Source organism: Condylura cristata, unplaced genomic scaffold (genome assembly GCF_000260355.1).
Source record: "Condylura cristata isolate star-nosed mole 26May11 unplaced genomic scaffold, ConCri1.0 scaffold00054, whole genome shotgun sequence".
Lineage (NCBI taxonomy): Eukaryota > Metazoa > Chordata > Mammalia > Eulipotyphla > Talpidae > Condylura > Condylura cristata.
In genome coordinates, this window is record NW_004567155.1 from 748,908 (window position 1) to 762,507 (window position 13,600).

General features: G+C 70.1%; 1 protein-coding gene across 1 annotated transcript in view; it reads left to right on the forward strand.

The window, feature by feature from the left end:
- Positions 1-9,732, forward strand: part of NAP1L4 (nucleosome assembly protein 1-like 4) — a 16,332-nt gene extending 6,600 nt beyond the window's left edge. The window contains exons 4-14 of the mRNA XM_004695034.2: positions 620-761; positions 912-998; positions 1,202-1,333; positions 2,450-2,521; positions 3,775-3,914; positions 4,518-4,663; positions 5,910-5,932; positions 6,163-6,282; positions 6,609-6,638; positions 7,017-7,073; positions 9,074-9,732. Of these exons, the coding sequence (XP_004695091.1) occupies positions 620-761; positions 912-998; positions 1,202-1,333; positions 2,450-2,521; positions 3,775-3,914; positions 4,518-4,663; positions 5,910-5,932; positions 6,163-6,282; positions 6,609-6,638; positions 7,017-7,073; positions 9,074-9,112 (988 nt within the window). The 3' untranslated portion in view covers positions 9,113-9,732. The remainder of the gene's footprint in view (positions 1-619; positions 762-911; positions 999-1,201; positions 1,334-2,449; positions 2,522-3,774; positions 3,915-4,517; positions 4,664-5,909; positions 5,933-6,162; positions 6,283-6,608; positions 6,639-7,016; positions 7,074-9,073) is intronic.
- Positions 9,733-13,600: the final 3,868 nt, after the last annotated feature.

Consider the following 13,600-nt stretch of genomic DNA (forward strand, 5'->3'; position numbering starts at 1 on the left):
CGGCCTGTCGCCGCCGTCTGCTGCAGGCTCGGGCGGCACTTGGCTCCCAGGCCGGCCCGCAGGAAGCGTGCGGGGCGGGGCGGGCACCCAACAGCTGGCGTCTGGAGAGAAGGGCCCTGGGGGCTAGGGTGCCATTTCTGCAGCGCCGGGAGATTCATGAGACGGGGGGTTTCCAGGCGGGGTGGCCCACGCAGGGAAGGGGCGGCGCCGGCTGTTCACGGGGCTGTCCCCCGCCTGTGTGCTGCGCAGCCGGCCTCTGCGCCCCTCGGGTGGGGTCTTGGGCAGACCCTTTTCCCTGAGGCACCGTGGATGGGGCGGCAGCGAGGCGCTCTGTGGGGACCCCGCGGGCCTTACTCGGCCGTGCCAAGTGCCCCTGCCTCGTCCCTGTCCCTGTGCTGGCGTCAACCAGCGGCCTGTGGAGGGGCCGGGGTGGGGGTGCTCAGGCCAGCAGGGCGCCGTTTGGAGCCTCTCTGCAGTTCGGCTTTGGGGACGGCAGATGACTGTTCCTGATCACCCCGAGGACCTCCTTCGGGAGACAGCCGGGGCCCCTGGCGTGTTGCAGCAGAGCGGATGGCCGTCCCTCTTGGCTGGCGTGCCCACTCTCCTCGGTCCCTTTTAGTCTGCCTAAAGCCGTCAAAAGAAGAATCAACGCGCTGAAGCAGCTGCAGGTGAAGTGTGCCCACATCGAGGCCAAGTTCTACGAGGAGGTTCACGACCTGGAGAGGAAGTACGCGGCCCTGTACCAGCCTCTCTTTGACAAGGTGCGCCCCGGGCGCCGCGGGGTCGCTGGTCCCACCCTCAGCCTGGCGGCGAGCCCGCAGAGGCATCAGGTGGCACAAGGTGTCGCTCCCAAACTCGCTCAGCTGGGGTGGCGGCTTGCCCGGCCCCTGAGGAAGCCCCATTGTCCCTAGAGGAGGGAGTTCGTCACCGGCGACGTGGAGCCCACGGACGCAGAGGCCGAGTGGCACAGCGAGGATGAGGATGCAGAGAAGCTGGCCGTGAGTCTGCGTGGCGTGCTGGGCGGGGTCAGCGCGGCCTCCTGAGGGGGCTGTGTCTGGGCAGAGGGCGGGCGCCGTGGCCCCTGGAGACCCTAGGCCAGGTGGGGCGTTCTGAGGGGGGCGGTGCGGGGCCGCGTCCCCTGGTGGCGCCCGCGACTCGTTGCTTGGGAGGTGAGCGCGCTTTTGCTCCGTCGCCTTTCCAGGCAGATGTGAGAGATAAAGCCGTCGTGGCGGAGAAGGAGGCCGCCCCCGCAGAGGAGCCCAACCCCAGAGGCATCCCCGAGTTCTGGTTCACCATCTTCAGGAACGTGGACATGCTCAGCGAGCTGGTCCAGGTGCGCATGGCTGCCCGCGGGAGCATTGGGGCCGCTGGCGGCCCGTGCGGCCTGCTGCTGTGTGCACGCTGGCCCGTTGGGGGGGGGCAGCCGGCTTTCGGGGCTCCCCTCCTTATTAGGCTGTGGGGGGGGGGAGCGGTGAGCCAGTTAGAGGGAAGCAAGGCTGACGTTCCCTGACCCCAGTTACCACAGAAGTAAAACCTGCCGGAAGCCCGCCGACTGGCCTGAGCTTCCCTTGCTCGGAAGTCCAGAGGTGGCCCCGTGCCTCGGACCTACCCGGATGGGCCCACACGGCGCGGGGGCGGGCGCGCGCTCCCCAGGTGGGCGTTGCGCGTGGATGGGGCTCCCTCCCGCCCGTGTGACGTGTGGGGGGCGGCGCTGCTCTCCCTGCAGATTGCGGGGCCGCTCCCAGCGCCTCCCGCCCGCCAGCGTCCCGGGAGGGTGGGGCTCAGGAGAGGCCGTGCCTGCAGGCGGCTGCCGGTGCCGCGCTGGAGACGCCCGGACGCCGCACTCTGTCGGAGCCCGGTTCTCACCCTGTTGGCTAGAGTTGCCGGGGCCACTTGTCAAATTCTGTAGGGTGTGGGGACTCCTGCCCCCCGGGAACGCCCAGCCAGCACTGGGCGGAGCTGCATGGCCTGCTGCTTGGCCTCGCTGGTAGGAGGGCAGGGTGTGGCCCGGGGACTAGGCTGCTGGTTGGGGGCGCTTGGCTTCGTCCTTCACGTTTTCTTGGTTGGGAGTTGTGAGTAACACAGTTGGATGCATTTAAAGGGGTTCATTTTCCCCCAAACCTCCTGTGGGTCATGCCCCGGTCTCAGCCGGGAAGTGTGGCTACTCTGCCTTCGGGCTGCAGTAGCAAACCGGGCGACGCCTGGGAGCCCTCACCCAGGAGCTGGGTGCCCTGGCACGAGGGGCCCTGGCCCAGGCGCCAGATCCCCCTCAGCAGGGCTTTGAAATGGGCAGTTACCAAGCTGCTCCCAGGTCCTGTCAGGCTCTCTGGCCGGGTCTGCTGCGGGAGCTGGCCCTTGGGCCTGGGAGGGCCTCGGGGTGGTGGCTGGGCGAGGAAGCTGAGGGTTTTCGAGGGCCTCTGCAACCTTTATCTTTCTTCTCGGTGTGCAGGAGTATGACGAGCCCATCTTGAAGCACCTGCAGGACATCAAAGTGAAGTTTTCAGACCCCGGACAGCCCATGGTGAGTGCAGTGCGGCCCAGGAGGGGCGGCTGGCGGCTGCGCCGCGCTTGGGAGGCGGAGGCCTCTGCGGCGTAGCTGCGGACAGGCCTGACGGGCCAGCGGGCTGGTGTCAGGCAGCACTGTTCGTGACCTGTCAGCCTGGCGTGGCTGGTGCGTTCCATTCCAGTGCCACAGTAACCCCGGCGGCTGGCGACTGACTGACCAGTGGCTCTCGGTCTCAGGCCCTGGGGACAGGTCATGGCGCTGTGGGTGGGCACCGACCTGGCCTGGGTCGTCTGCCCGCCTGTTCACTGTGGGGTGCAGGCTCGTGGTGGTGCCCACTCACGGCTTGGCGGCGCATCTGCTTCTACTGGGCCGTGTGCGCACCCCTGGCCTGCGGCGCCTGGCGGTGGGGCTCCGGCTCCCTTGGCGCTGGGGGCCCCGTTGCCCATCCGTGCAGTGTCTCGGGGCACGTTGCCAGGGTTGCGTGTGAGGTGTAGCTCAGGTGTTTCACCTTGGCGCGTCCCTTGGGCCCAGTTCCTTTTCCCCGGTTCCCTGCCCAGACGCCTGCGGGGCGGGGGGTCCTGTTCTCTGCGCCCGCCAGCAGGCGTGCCGGCTCCCCATGCCCCGCCTCTGGCGCCACGCGCGCTCGCTGTAGGTGGCTTGGGAGACGGTGGTGACGGCCCGGCGGGTCTCCCTGTCCACGGCTCCCTGCGCTTCTGTTGCCGGCAGCGTCTGAGACGTTCCCGCTCCAGGGGGTGAGGGAGCCCCCAGCTTTGCGCCTTAGGGTGGGGTGTGGCTGGGCCCACCTCTCGGGGCCGCTGTGCTCTCCAGGCGGGTGCCCTGTTTGCGCTTCGCACAGCGGGGGCTGGGGGTCTGGTCAGAGTTGCCGGGGTGTCCGTCCACCCCTCACCCCATGGCGCCAGAGGAAGAGCCGTCTGGAGGCGGCCCTCAGACTTCAGCCAGAGCTGCCGGCCTGGGCTCTCGGTGCTGCGGGTGCATCTGTGTCCAGGCCTCGCCGCCCCCGCACCGCACGTCTGCTCCCGGGCCCCTCCGCGTCTCAGCTGTCTCACGAGAGGGCACGTCCCTGGGGCCGCCCTGTGTCCACTGTCCCGGCTCCAGGACGGGTGGGCAGGCGCCCTTTGGGGACATTGGGGCTCATCATCTCCGGTTAGGTCACCTGTCAGTTGTCTGCCGTCTTTACAGCTCTGTGTGGCTGCGCCCATGGAGAGGCCGCCCCCGGGCGGGTGCTCACGCTTGGTTCCCGCTCCCAGTCTTTTGTGTTAGAGTTCCACTTCGGACCCAACGACTACTTCAGCAACCCGGTCCTGACGAAGACATACAAGATGAAGTCGGAGCCCGACAAGGCCGACCCCTTCTCCTTTGAAGGCCCCGAGATTGTGGACTGTGACGGGTAAGGACGCGCCTCACCGTCTTAGCTGAAGCAGAGCCGTGATAGGGCTCGACGCGGAGAGGTGGGTATAAGCGCAAGGCCTGGATCTGCTTCAGAGGCAGGAGACCAGTGGACGCGGTCTGTTGGGGTGGGAGGGCAGGTGCTGGGCTGCACCTCACGCCTTCCTTGGCAGGTGCCGGGGTCGGAGCTCGGGGTCCGTCCCCTTGCGGGTGCGGGCTGGCGGCCCCGGCACGCGGGGTGGTGGCGGTCGGCTGTGCCTGGTGCCGAGGCCCGAGCGAGCGGCGCCTGAGGGGCTGGGTGCGGGCTTGGGTGGTGTGGGGTGGGGCCGTTGCCGCTGCTGTCCGGCCGCTCGAGCTCTTGGGTGACCTCGGCCGTGGAGCCCCAGGGACAATAGGGTTTGGGTGGCTCCTCTTGCTTTGAGAGTGTCCGGGGAGCAGGTTTGCTCTCAGGTGGAGACGGTGAGCCTTACTCGCCACCCGCGCTGGGGCGGGCAGGGCTCGGGCCGCGGGGTCCAGCTGGCCGTCACCTGCGGGGTGGGTACCTTCCTTCGCGGCCGCCTATGTGGGGGCGCCCATCACGGTCTCCCCATGGGGCCGCCCACAGGTGCGCCATCGACTGGAAGAAGGGGAAGAACGTGACGGTCAAGACCGTCAGGAAGAAGCAGAAGCACAAGGGCCGAGGCACCGTCAGGACTGTCACCAGGCAGGTGCCCAGCGACTCGTTCTTCAACTTCTTCAGCCCGCTGAAAGGTGCGTGACAGAGTGGGCTGGCGGGTGGCTGGGAGCCCTGGGTGGGCACCGGGCTTTGCTCCACAACTGCGCTTCCGCGCCCATCCGCTGCCTGTTTGCGCGCCGAGCCGGCGCAGGGGCCTGTGTGCCCTGGGCGCCCCCGCAGTCGGGTCCCGTCAGGAGCCTCAAGGCAGAGCCTGTCGGCGGCCAGGGCTCGCCGGACTCCTCCCGCTGACCCTCCGTGTGAGGCCAGGAAGCGCCGGGGCTGGTAGCTGAGCTGCCCTGGGAGGGCCCCTGGCTGGGGACTGCGCCCTCGCTGACCGCCACCCTCTGCCAGAGGTCCGTGGTCTCGCCCTTGCGTGGCCATCTCCTGAGCCTGGGCGGCGCGGGTGCGCGTGGGAGGGGGGCACAGCAGCCGTCGATGTGGCTCCGAGTCAGCCGTGTGCATTCACCTGGCCACGGGCCGGGCGCCGAGCGCAGCGGCGTCCTTGGGTGCCTCCTCAGAGCCTCGGCTGTGCGCACCCGGCCCGCGGGCTGTGATGCCTGACGGGGACCGCACTCTGAAGTCTGGGCAGTGTTGCGCACCCAGGACGTGCCCTCACCCGCTGGGCCACCAGGGAGGGCCAACTGTGGCTCTTTGTGAAGTCACCAGGTGACCACATCAAGCTCAGGGAGACAAGGGAGGGTGCTGGGTGGTGAGGGAAGCTCTGTGCTCTTCCCGACCCCGGTCCCCCTTGGGGACCGTCCTGGGCTGATGGGACTGTCCGACTACCACAGTATTGTGGGGAAGAGGGGGTGTGGGAGGCTCAAGGGGGGTCCACAGTGGAACTGAGGAGGCCTGGGGTGGAGGAGAGCGCGGTTGTCGAGTCCCTGTCCTCCCTCGAGCTTTTTCAGTGGCCCTGGCCGTGCCACGTGGGGCGAGGCCGTCGCAGCCACTTGGCCTCATGAGGGGCTGGCGCCCCGTGGTCCCGGCTGTGGTGCTGCCGGGCACTGGAGAGTGAGGTCAGCAAATGGCCGCTCTGCTGATGAAGCTGGTCAGCGCCGCCGCAGCCCAGGCGCTTCCAGCAGGCAGGGCTTCTCCCTGCGGGCGGCCTCCAGTGCCCTTCCCGGCCCTCCCGGGCGGGGCCGCCTCGCTGAGCACGCCCCAGACGCCCCTGCTGCTGTCTGTCCTGGGCGTTGCTTTCCTGGAGGCTGGGGGGGGGGGCACGCCCGCAGCGGGGTGGCTCCGGGCGTGCGCGTGACGCTGGTCTCTTCTGCTTTCCCCCAGCATCTGGAGACGGAGAGTCACTGGTAAGGCTGCGCCCTGGCCGGAAGGCTGCTGCCGCGGGTCCCCGGGGCCCACCTGTCAGGCCCTCTCACTCCCTGCCCCCCGGCCGGCTCCTGGCCCCGCACCTGGGGTGAAGCAAAGTGTCTGGCCCAGGCTGGCCCCTTGAGCCCTGCCTGCCCAGAGGCGGGCCCTCGCGTGCGGACAGTGGGGACGCTGCCCTTCCTGCCGACGCTGACCCGTGGTTTTTCCTCAGGATGAGGATTCCGAGTTCACACTGGCCTCAGACTTCGAAATTGGCCACTTCTTCCGTGAGCGGATCGTCCCGCGGGCGGTGCTGTACTTCACGGGGGAGGCCATCGAGGACGACGACAATGTACGTGCGGGCCGCGGGGCCCCACCCGGGCGGGCGGGAGGACGCGCCCCCAGAGCCCCGGGTTTGCCCCCTCGTGCCACACAGCTGGTGGCAGGGGCTCTTTGGACCTGGCGTTGGTACTGATGTGATGTCTGGCTCTGTGGGCGTGGATGAGCGGCCCGGCCAGCTGGGGAGGGGGTCTCCTGCTGCTGTCGCCCGACTGGACAGAGCACAGCTTGTCAGCTCAGTGGGCAGGGCTCGGCCCTGTGGGTGAGGGCCGTGCACAGCCGGTGTGGGGGGCAGATGGCGCTTCACCGTGTAGATGGCACTGTGTTTGCTCTTTGCAGTTTGAAGAAGGCGAGGAAGGAGAGGAGGAGGTAAGGCCGGCCACGAGGGGCGGTCTTCCCCACAGGTGTTTGCCCTGCTCGAGTGGGCAGGGCTGACCCCGGGCCCAGGTCATCCTGCTGTGGGATGCCGCCCTTGCAGCGGTCCGCCCTGGGGGGCGGAGGGCGGCCGTGCATGTGCCCAGTAGAGGAGGGCCGTTGGCCCGCTAGGTCAGCAGGGTCGGAGCCTGTTGGCAGTTCCCTGTGGAGACGGTGTGGCGGCGGGCATCGTTAGTGTGTCCGAGGACGCGCCACGGCCAGCGGTGGCGAGGGCCGGCTGCCCCCTCCTCCGTCGGGTTGCTGCTCTGACCTGCTGTGACTGTGAGTCCACAGAACCGGGTCCCTGACCAGCTCTCGCCCCTCGTTACACAGGAGCTGGAAGGTGACGAGGAGGGAGAAGACGAGGAAGATGCGGAGATGAACCCCAAGGTGGGTTCCGCGGGGTGGGCGGTGGGTGGCCCGTCCGTCCGGGGTCGGGGCGAGGGTGTCGCAGCTGACACGCGAGTGAGCTGCTGCAGGGGCAGAGGCGCGGGCGGGAGGCTCTCGGGCGGGAGGCCCCGGGGGCCGGTGTGCTGGCTCCCCCTTCCCGTGCCCACATGGCCGCTTCTGGCCAGCTGTGGGCCCCTCCTACCCCTTTATCTGGACTGGGGGTGCCCCGGCTGTCGGTCCCCGCCCACCCTGCGCTCTACACACCTGTCCTCTGGGTGCGTGCTCCCCTCAGGACTCCTGGGGGGGGTGGGGGCACACATCTTTTGGGTGTCAGCCTGTGTGTCACGGGGTAGCACGGTGACGTGGGGAGGGACCGGCGGGCCCCTCAGAGTCCAGGCACCCCCTGCGCAGGCCACGGCCGCACCAGTCGCCCAGGGAGGGGCAGGTCGCCGTGGCTGCTGGAGCCGGTCCTGCGGGGCAGCGGCTGTTGGTCGGCGCAGCTTGTGGCCGGCGCCCCTCCCTCGCCGACCGCCCCCTTCCGACGTCCGGTTTCGGCATCAGGCTCGACAGCTGCGGTACGCGCTCTGGGCCCGGCGGGCCCCTTTAGCCTCAGGGGCCGGGACACCTCCTGGGCCAGCGGGCAGGGCCCACGCCTGGGCCCTGGTGTCCTGACCGGGAGGAGCGCTGGCCGCACGCCATGCGGCGGGAAGCGGCCTCCTGGTGCCGGAGCTGCTCGGCCCTGGCCTGGCCTGGCCTGACGTGCAGGTCCAGGCTGTGGGGGTGGGGCCGCCCCGGCCTGTGTGCCCTCCTTGGGGCATGGTCCGCACCCCAGGGAGTGGCCGGGCAGGGTGCTAGTGGAGTCCAGGTGTCAGGTGCTGCAGTCGTTGGGCTGTGAGCGCCCCGGTGTGGCGCCCGTGGTGACGTGAGCGCCAGGCCGTCCGCGAGGTTGGCACTCTGGCCCCTCCGCCCGCGCGCTCCTCCCTCCCCACCCTGCCCGCGCGCCGACCTGCCCCCTCGCGCCTCAGCAGCCTCTGCCCGAGTCCGGCAGCGTCAGACTTAGAAGCACAAGTGTCCCTGCTGGGGGCGGGCATGGGCTGTGGGTGAGGCCCGGTCACCCTTTCTGCAGACTACGGTGGGCACAGCTGGCTCCAGCAAACAGATGTGGGGCCGCCCCGCTGTCCCCTGCAGGGTGCCCCTTGGCTGCACGTGGACCCATTTTTTACAAATCGAGTTACGGAAGTTCGCGTCTACCCTTGTCCACAAAAGGCAGCACCCCACTTCCTGACCTGAGGCTGCCTGGGGCATCCCGCCTGCTGCCCGCCGTGGGACCCACTCGGGTACCCCAGCGCGACCTCACAAAGGACAGTGTGACGTGGCCTGCTGGACTTCGTCCCGCCCCCGGGCCCTGCCTGCGCCCCAGGGGCTTGTGTGACAGCCCCCCCGCCCCAGACCTGGGCCTGGCTCGTCCCTGCCCTTCGTCACCCGGAGACGGGGGCTCTCTCGGGACCAGGCTCCCCAGTGGATCCTCCACGTCTGCGCCCCTCGCGCTTCCCGTGTACGCGCCGCCTGGGGGGAGCAGAAAGGCCGGCTCTGTGGGCACAGATGCGGGTGCCCCGGGGGGTTCCGAGCCTCGGCGGCCCTGGCCGTGCTGCGCCAGCTGTGACCCCCGCAGCGGCACCACGGGCCTCGGGAGTGGCCCCTTCCGTGACGGGCCGGGGCGACGCCTCCCCGCGGCCTGTCCTGCAGCACGGCGAGTCCCCTTGGGAGGGCGGGTGACCTCCCATCCTCCGGGTGGCCTGAGGGCGGGTTGCAGACGGGGAGCTGCTGCTGCTCGGTGTGGGCGGCGCGCGGAGGCTGCCGCCGGCTCGGGAAGCCTGGCGAGGCGCCCGGTCCCCGACAGAGGAGACGGCTGCCTAGAGGGCGCCCTGCGGGTGTCCGAGCCGGCACGGGACCCCGCCCCGCTGTCCCTGGCCGCTGACCCGCTTGTCCTCTCTTGACAGAAGGAGCCCAGCCAGCCCTCCGAGTGCAAGCAGCAGTGAGCAGGCCGCGGCGCCCGGACCGCGCCGAGCCGTGTGGTCTCCGCCGACTCCCCCAGCCTTCACGCGGCCTGCACGGCGGCGCCCCGAGCGCGCTTGCGCAGTGGGAGGTGCGCGCCCGCACCCTCGGGCCCGGCCGTGGTCTGGGCGCGGGGGTGTCGGCCTGGTGCCCGCGGCCCCGCCTCTGTGCTGGCCTCCGGGGCAGCGGGCGGCGGGCAGGGCCTGGTGTCCTTGGCGTGTTCCTGCTTTGGTTTGGTTTCCCTCGGGGTGAGCGGGTGGTGCCGTGTGCACGCCGCCCCCGCCTCTGCTTCTGAGGCCCCCCGTATTTATTTATTCCTCACGCTTGTAGGGGCTTGGGGCGCGCACTCGGCAAGGGGCTCAGCCTGCGTGGGGGCGCCCCCACCCGCGCCAAGGCGAGAGCTGTCGCGGCGGCTGCAGAGAGGGCGTGGGCAGAGGTGGGCTGTGGGCTCCTGGGGGCTGGGCAGGCGCGTCCAGGTGCCTGTGGCGGGTCGGGCCCCAGCGAGCAGCCTGTGCGTCAGCCTCGCTCGCCTGTTTGTACCTGAGGACGTGTTTTCAATTTGTACAGAATAGTTAGCATATTCTATTAAAGTTGTGAGACCGGAGTCCGTGCCGGCGTCCGTCTCTGGGGCAGCGTGCGGGCCGCACCTGGGCCTGGGCACCGCAGGCCACGGCCGGCCGGGGCTCCATCCTGCCGGCAGGGCCCCGCGGGACTCCCAGCAGGCAGTGCGGCACCGTCCACACGCTTGGGGGGGGCAGCAAGCGGCCACGTGGGGCGGACCCACAGGCCGCCCTCGGGCAGCCACAGCCTTGGCATGTAGAGCGTGGCGGGCTGTCGCCCTGGGGTAGAGCTGAGCCCCCCCACTCCAGGCTCTGCGGTCTCACTGGTGGGTGCCCGCTGCTGGGGCCCCCCTGGCTGTGGGTGGGGTGCGGGGCACACGGCCCGCTTCTTCCCGGGGCCACTCCCGCGCTCTGGGCCTCCGCTGCCCCGTCGTCGTCCTGCGACCAAGGGGCCAGCGTCTTGACGTGCCTGTGGCAGTGGCCGCTGCTGCTGCTGAGCCCACCCCCAGCCTCAGCACCCCACCCCTGGGCTGGGGGTCAGGCAGAGACTCTCCAGGCCCGTGGACCTTCCAGCAGCTGAGCCCAGGGGAGCAGGAGGGATTTCACACAGTTTCTGGGGTGCTGTGGGGCACCACGGGGTCGGGAGCCATTGGGAGGGGTTGGGGGTGGGGCCTCAGCGAGCACGGGGCGTTGGTGAGTCTCAGCTCAAAGCGACGGACTTCCCAGAATCGGGGTGATGGCGCTGAAGATTGTCCCTTGGAGGGAAGGTGCTACCCAGGACCCAGCAATCTGGCATCGCCCGGCCTGGCCCCAGGCGGCCCGGCCCCGCCCCGCCCACACCTGTCTGCCTGCTGCGAGCAGCCTCGGCTGTCTGAGGGCCTCGGGCCCACCTCCAGCTGCGGCCTCGCCAGCCCCGGGCGCGCCCTGCCAGGGGGACGAGGCCCAGGCACCCTCCCGGGCCAGTCACCTCTGTACCCTGGGCGGAGCCGCCCCTGATGTCACCACCAGTCACTGGCCTCCAGCCTCGCTGACTCAGCTGTGGCAGCGGAAGTCACTTTCCTTGACGGCCAGCGGCGTGCTCCCAGGGGCGCCCAGGGGATTCCCCAGGCTGGAAGAAGCCACACCCCAACCACCCTCCAGGCCAGGGCCTCTCGGGGCACCCAGCAGTCCGGGCCTTGGTTCTGAGACGGAAGCCGTGGCGCCCCATGTCCCGCGCACATGCTTGGGGCGCCTCAGGGAGACCCCAGTGACCCGGGGTGGGCTGGGCACCGTCCAGAGCAGCCCAGGGCCCACCTTCAGGTCGTGGGGGGGCCTGAAGGGTGGGAGGAGACAGGCTCCTGGGCCAGGTTCCGTCCTGGTCCCACCCAGCTGTCAGCCAGCAGAGCAGGAGGGGCCGAGAGGGGAGCCCCCCCCCATCCTGGGGAAGGTGAGCAGCCTGCACCGTGTGGTCACAAGTACCCCTGGGCTTTGGGGGCTGCCCCGCCTGGCCCTCTGCCACCGGGCAGCTGAGGCTGGGTTGGTCCTGGGTCCCCGCAACAGGTGACCTCAGCTGGGCCACCTGAAACGGCTGCTCCCTCCGGGCCTTGGGGAGGCTCTTCCTGCCTGGCCTGGGGCCCTTCGCGGCCCCTCGGCGTCACCCCTGCGGGGGGTGGGAGCGCACAGTGGGGCTTTGTTCATTTTCACTGGTAGGAAAAGGCCTGATAGTGACGCGGGACCGGGACCTGGTCACGAGAAGCCGGGCCGGCGGGGCCGGATGCAGGGCGGGCGCCGTGAGCCTGAGGCCGGAGCTCGAGGCCGCGCCGCGGCCGCCCCTCATCCATCTGGGAGAGGCCGTGTTACGAGGCCGGGGGCGGGCTCAGGCTGCCTGGTGGCGACCGTGGCGGCAGAGTTGGGGGAGGCACCCGGGGTGCCCTGCGTCCCGTCCCGAAGGACTTCCCTGAGGAGGCGGGCGCCCCTCCGCCCACAGGAAGCGGCGTGGGGCCCTGACTAGTCCTGGGCCGGTCGGGCAGGAGCCTGAGGCGCAGCCTCCCGCTGTGCAGATGACGTCTGGCGTTTCGGAGAGGCCGCCCGCACCCGAGGTCCTGGCCGGGCAGCTGAGGCCACTTGCAGCCTGGGGTGCGGGATCCCCTCAGGCGGGCCCCCGAGAGCCCTGGATGCAGCCTGGGTGCCAGCCACAGGTCCAAGGCGGCAATGGGGGCACGTGGAGGGGCCACAGGCCAGAGGCCCCTCGCTCTCCAGCTAGCAGCCACCGCAGGGAGCCCAGGGACCTGCTTCTGGATGTCAGTTGGCCTGGGGAGGGCCCCCCAAGATCCCACGTGGGCCGGCCCACCCTCCTAGCTCCTGGTCCTCAGGCGGGAGGGGCCGCTCTGCCTGCAGGGGGCGCAGCTGGCAGGTGCCTGCTGGCCTGTGGGAGCAGCTTCTGAGACCGGACGCCCTGTCTCTGCTTCGTCCTGGGTCTCCTGTGGTACAGCCCCCCGAGACTGTGGGCCCAAGGTTCCCCAGGGTGTCACCCCGACAGGAGGGCCTGTGGGCCTGGGGGGCAGGCGGTGAGCAGGCACCTCCGGCCCCAGGCCTGCCCTTCGGTTCCCAGAAGCCCCCGCCGAGGAGCCTGGCCCACTCCCAGAGGCCCGCCCACAGCGGGGAGCTGTGCCGGGTGCCCCTGGCTGCCCACAGCCCTTTCCCGAGCCTGTCCCTGCCGTCCCTGGACCTGTGAGAAGCTGGGGGGCATGCGGCACCCAGCCCTTGCTGCCCTCCAGGTCTGGCTTACCTGCCGCGGGCCCCTCCAGGGGCTCCCCTCCTCTGCAGGCCGGGCAGCAGCCAGTCAGGGACAGTGGGTGCTGCAGTGGTGCCAGTGTCAGCGGTGTGCCTGGAGCCCAGGACCCACTGACCACACTGGTGGGCAGCTCAGAGGGCTCTGGGCAGAGCGCTGGGCACCCAGGAGGCTCCTTGAGGCTCCTGGGGACAGTGACAGCTGTCCCCGGTGGCTTGTCCTGCTTTCCCACTGCCCTATAGCCCCTGAAGCCATGTGCTCGGGGAGGACAGGTCAGTGGCCTCTGCCCACTGGAGCCCTTCGTAGCCACGACTGGCCAGCTCTGCCCGGTGCCCCAGTGACAGGAATGTACCCCCTCCCAGGTCCTGCCTTGTTCTGAGGGGCCGTGTGTGCCCGGCCCACCCTCTGGCCTGCACAGCCAGCCGGAAAGCACAGTGACCACCAGGCACTCCTGCCCAGCCTGTGCCAAACCTCTGGGCGCTTCCACCCTCACCAGGCCCCTCACACGGCCAGGTCACTAGCAGCTGCCACCCGGCATTGCAGTGGCCTGAGGCCACCTTGGCTCTGGCAGCCGAGGGGACCGGCCCAGGGCCGCAGGGAGGGCAGCAGCACGCGGACTACGCCGCTCCTGCTGTAGCCATGTGGCTCCCCAGCTGCGGCTGCGCCTCAGGAACCTGCCCGGTGCCCGCCGGTGCCCGTTCGCTTTGGGGTCTCACCACCCTGGAGGCCGGGCTCTTCCAGGCTCCATCCCGGGTACAGTTGGGGGTGTCCAAAGGTCGGACCCAGGAGCCCTCTGCTTGCCCCACCCCCAGCCCTGGGAACCCAGGCGGAGCCCGCGGTCACTTCCTGCTCCTATAAACCCTTTAAAGGAAAAGGGTAAACAGAGCCGCCCCGCTGGAGGCGATGACTCAGCCGCCCCGCGGCCCCTTGCCTCCCAGGCTGCCCCCCCCCGCGGCGCACCCCGCACCCTCGGTTCCCGGGCTGGCCCTTCGTGGGGACGCCAGGGGGCGGTTGGACCGCCGCCTCAGCTCGCCCCTCACCTTTACTCAGCCCTGCCTCGGGGAAGCCCAGTTCCAGAGCTTTCCCTGGGCTCCCCAATATCACCAGTGTTAGTACCCCCATTTTACGGAAAAGAAAACGGA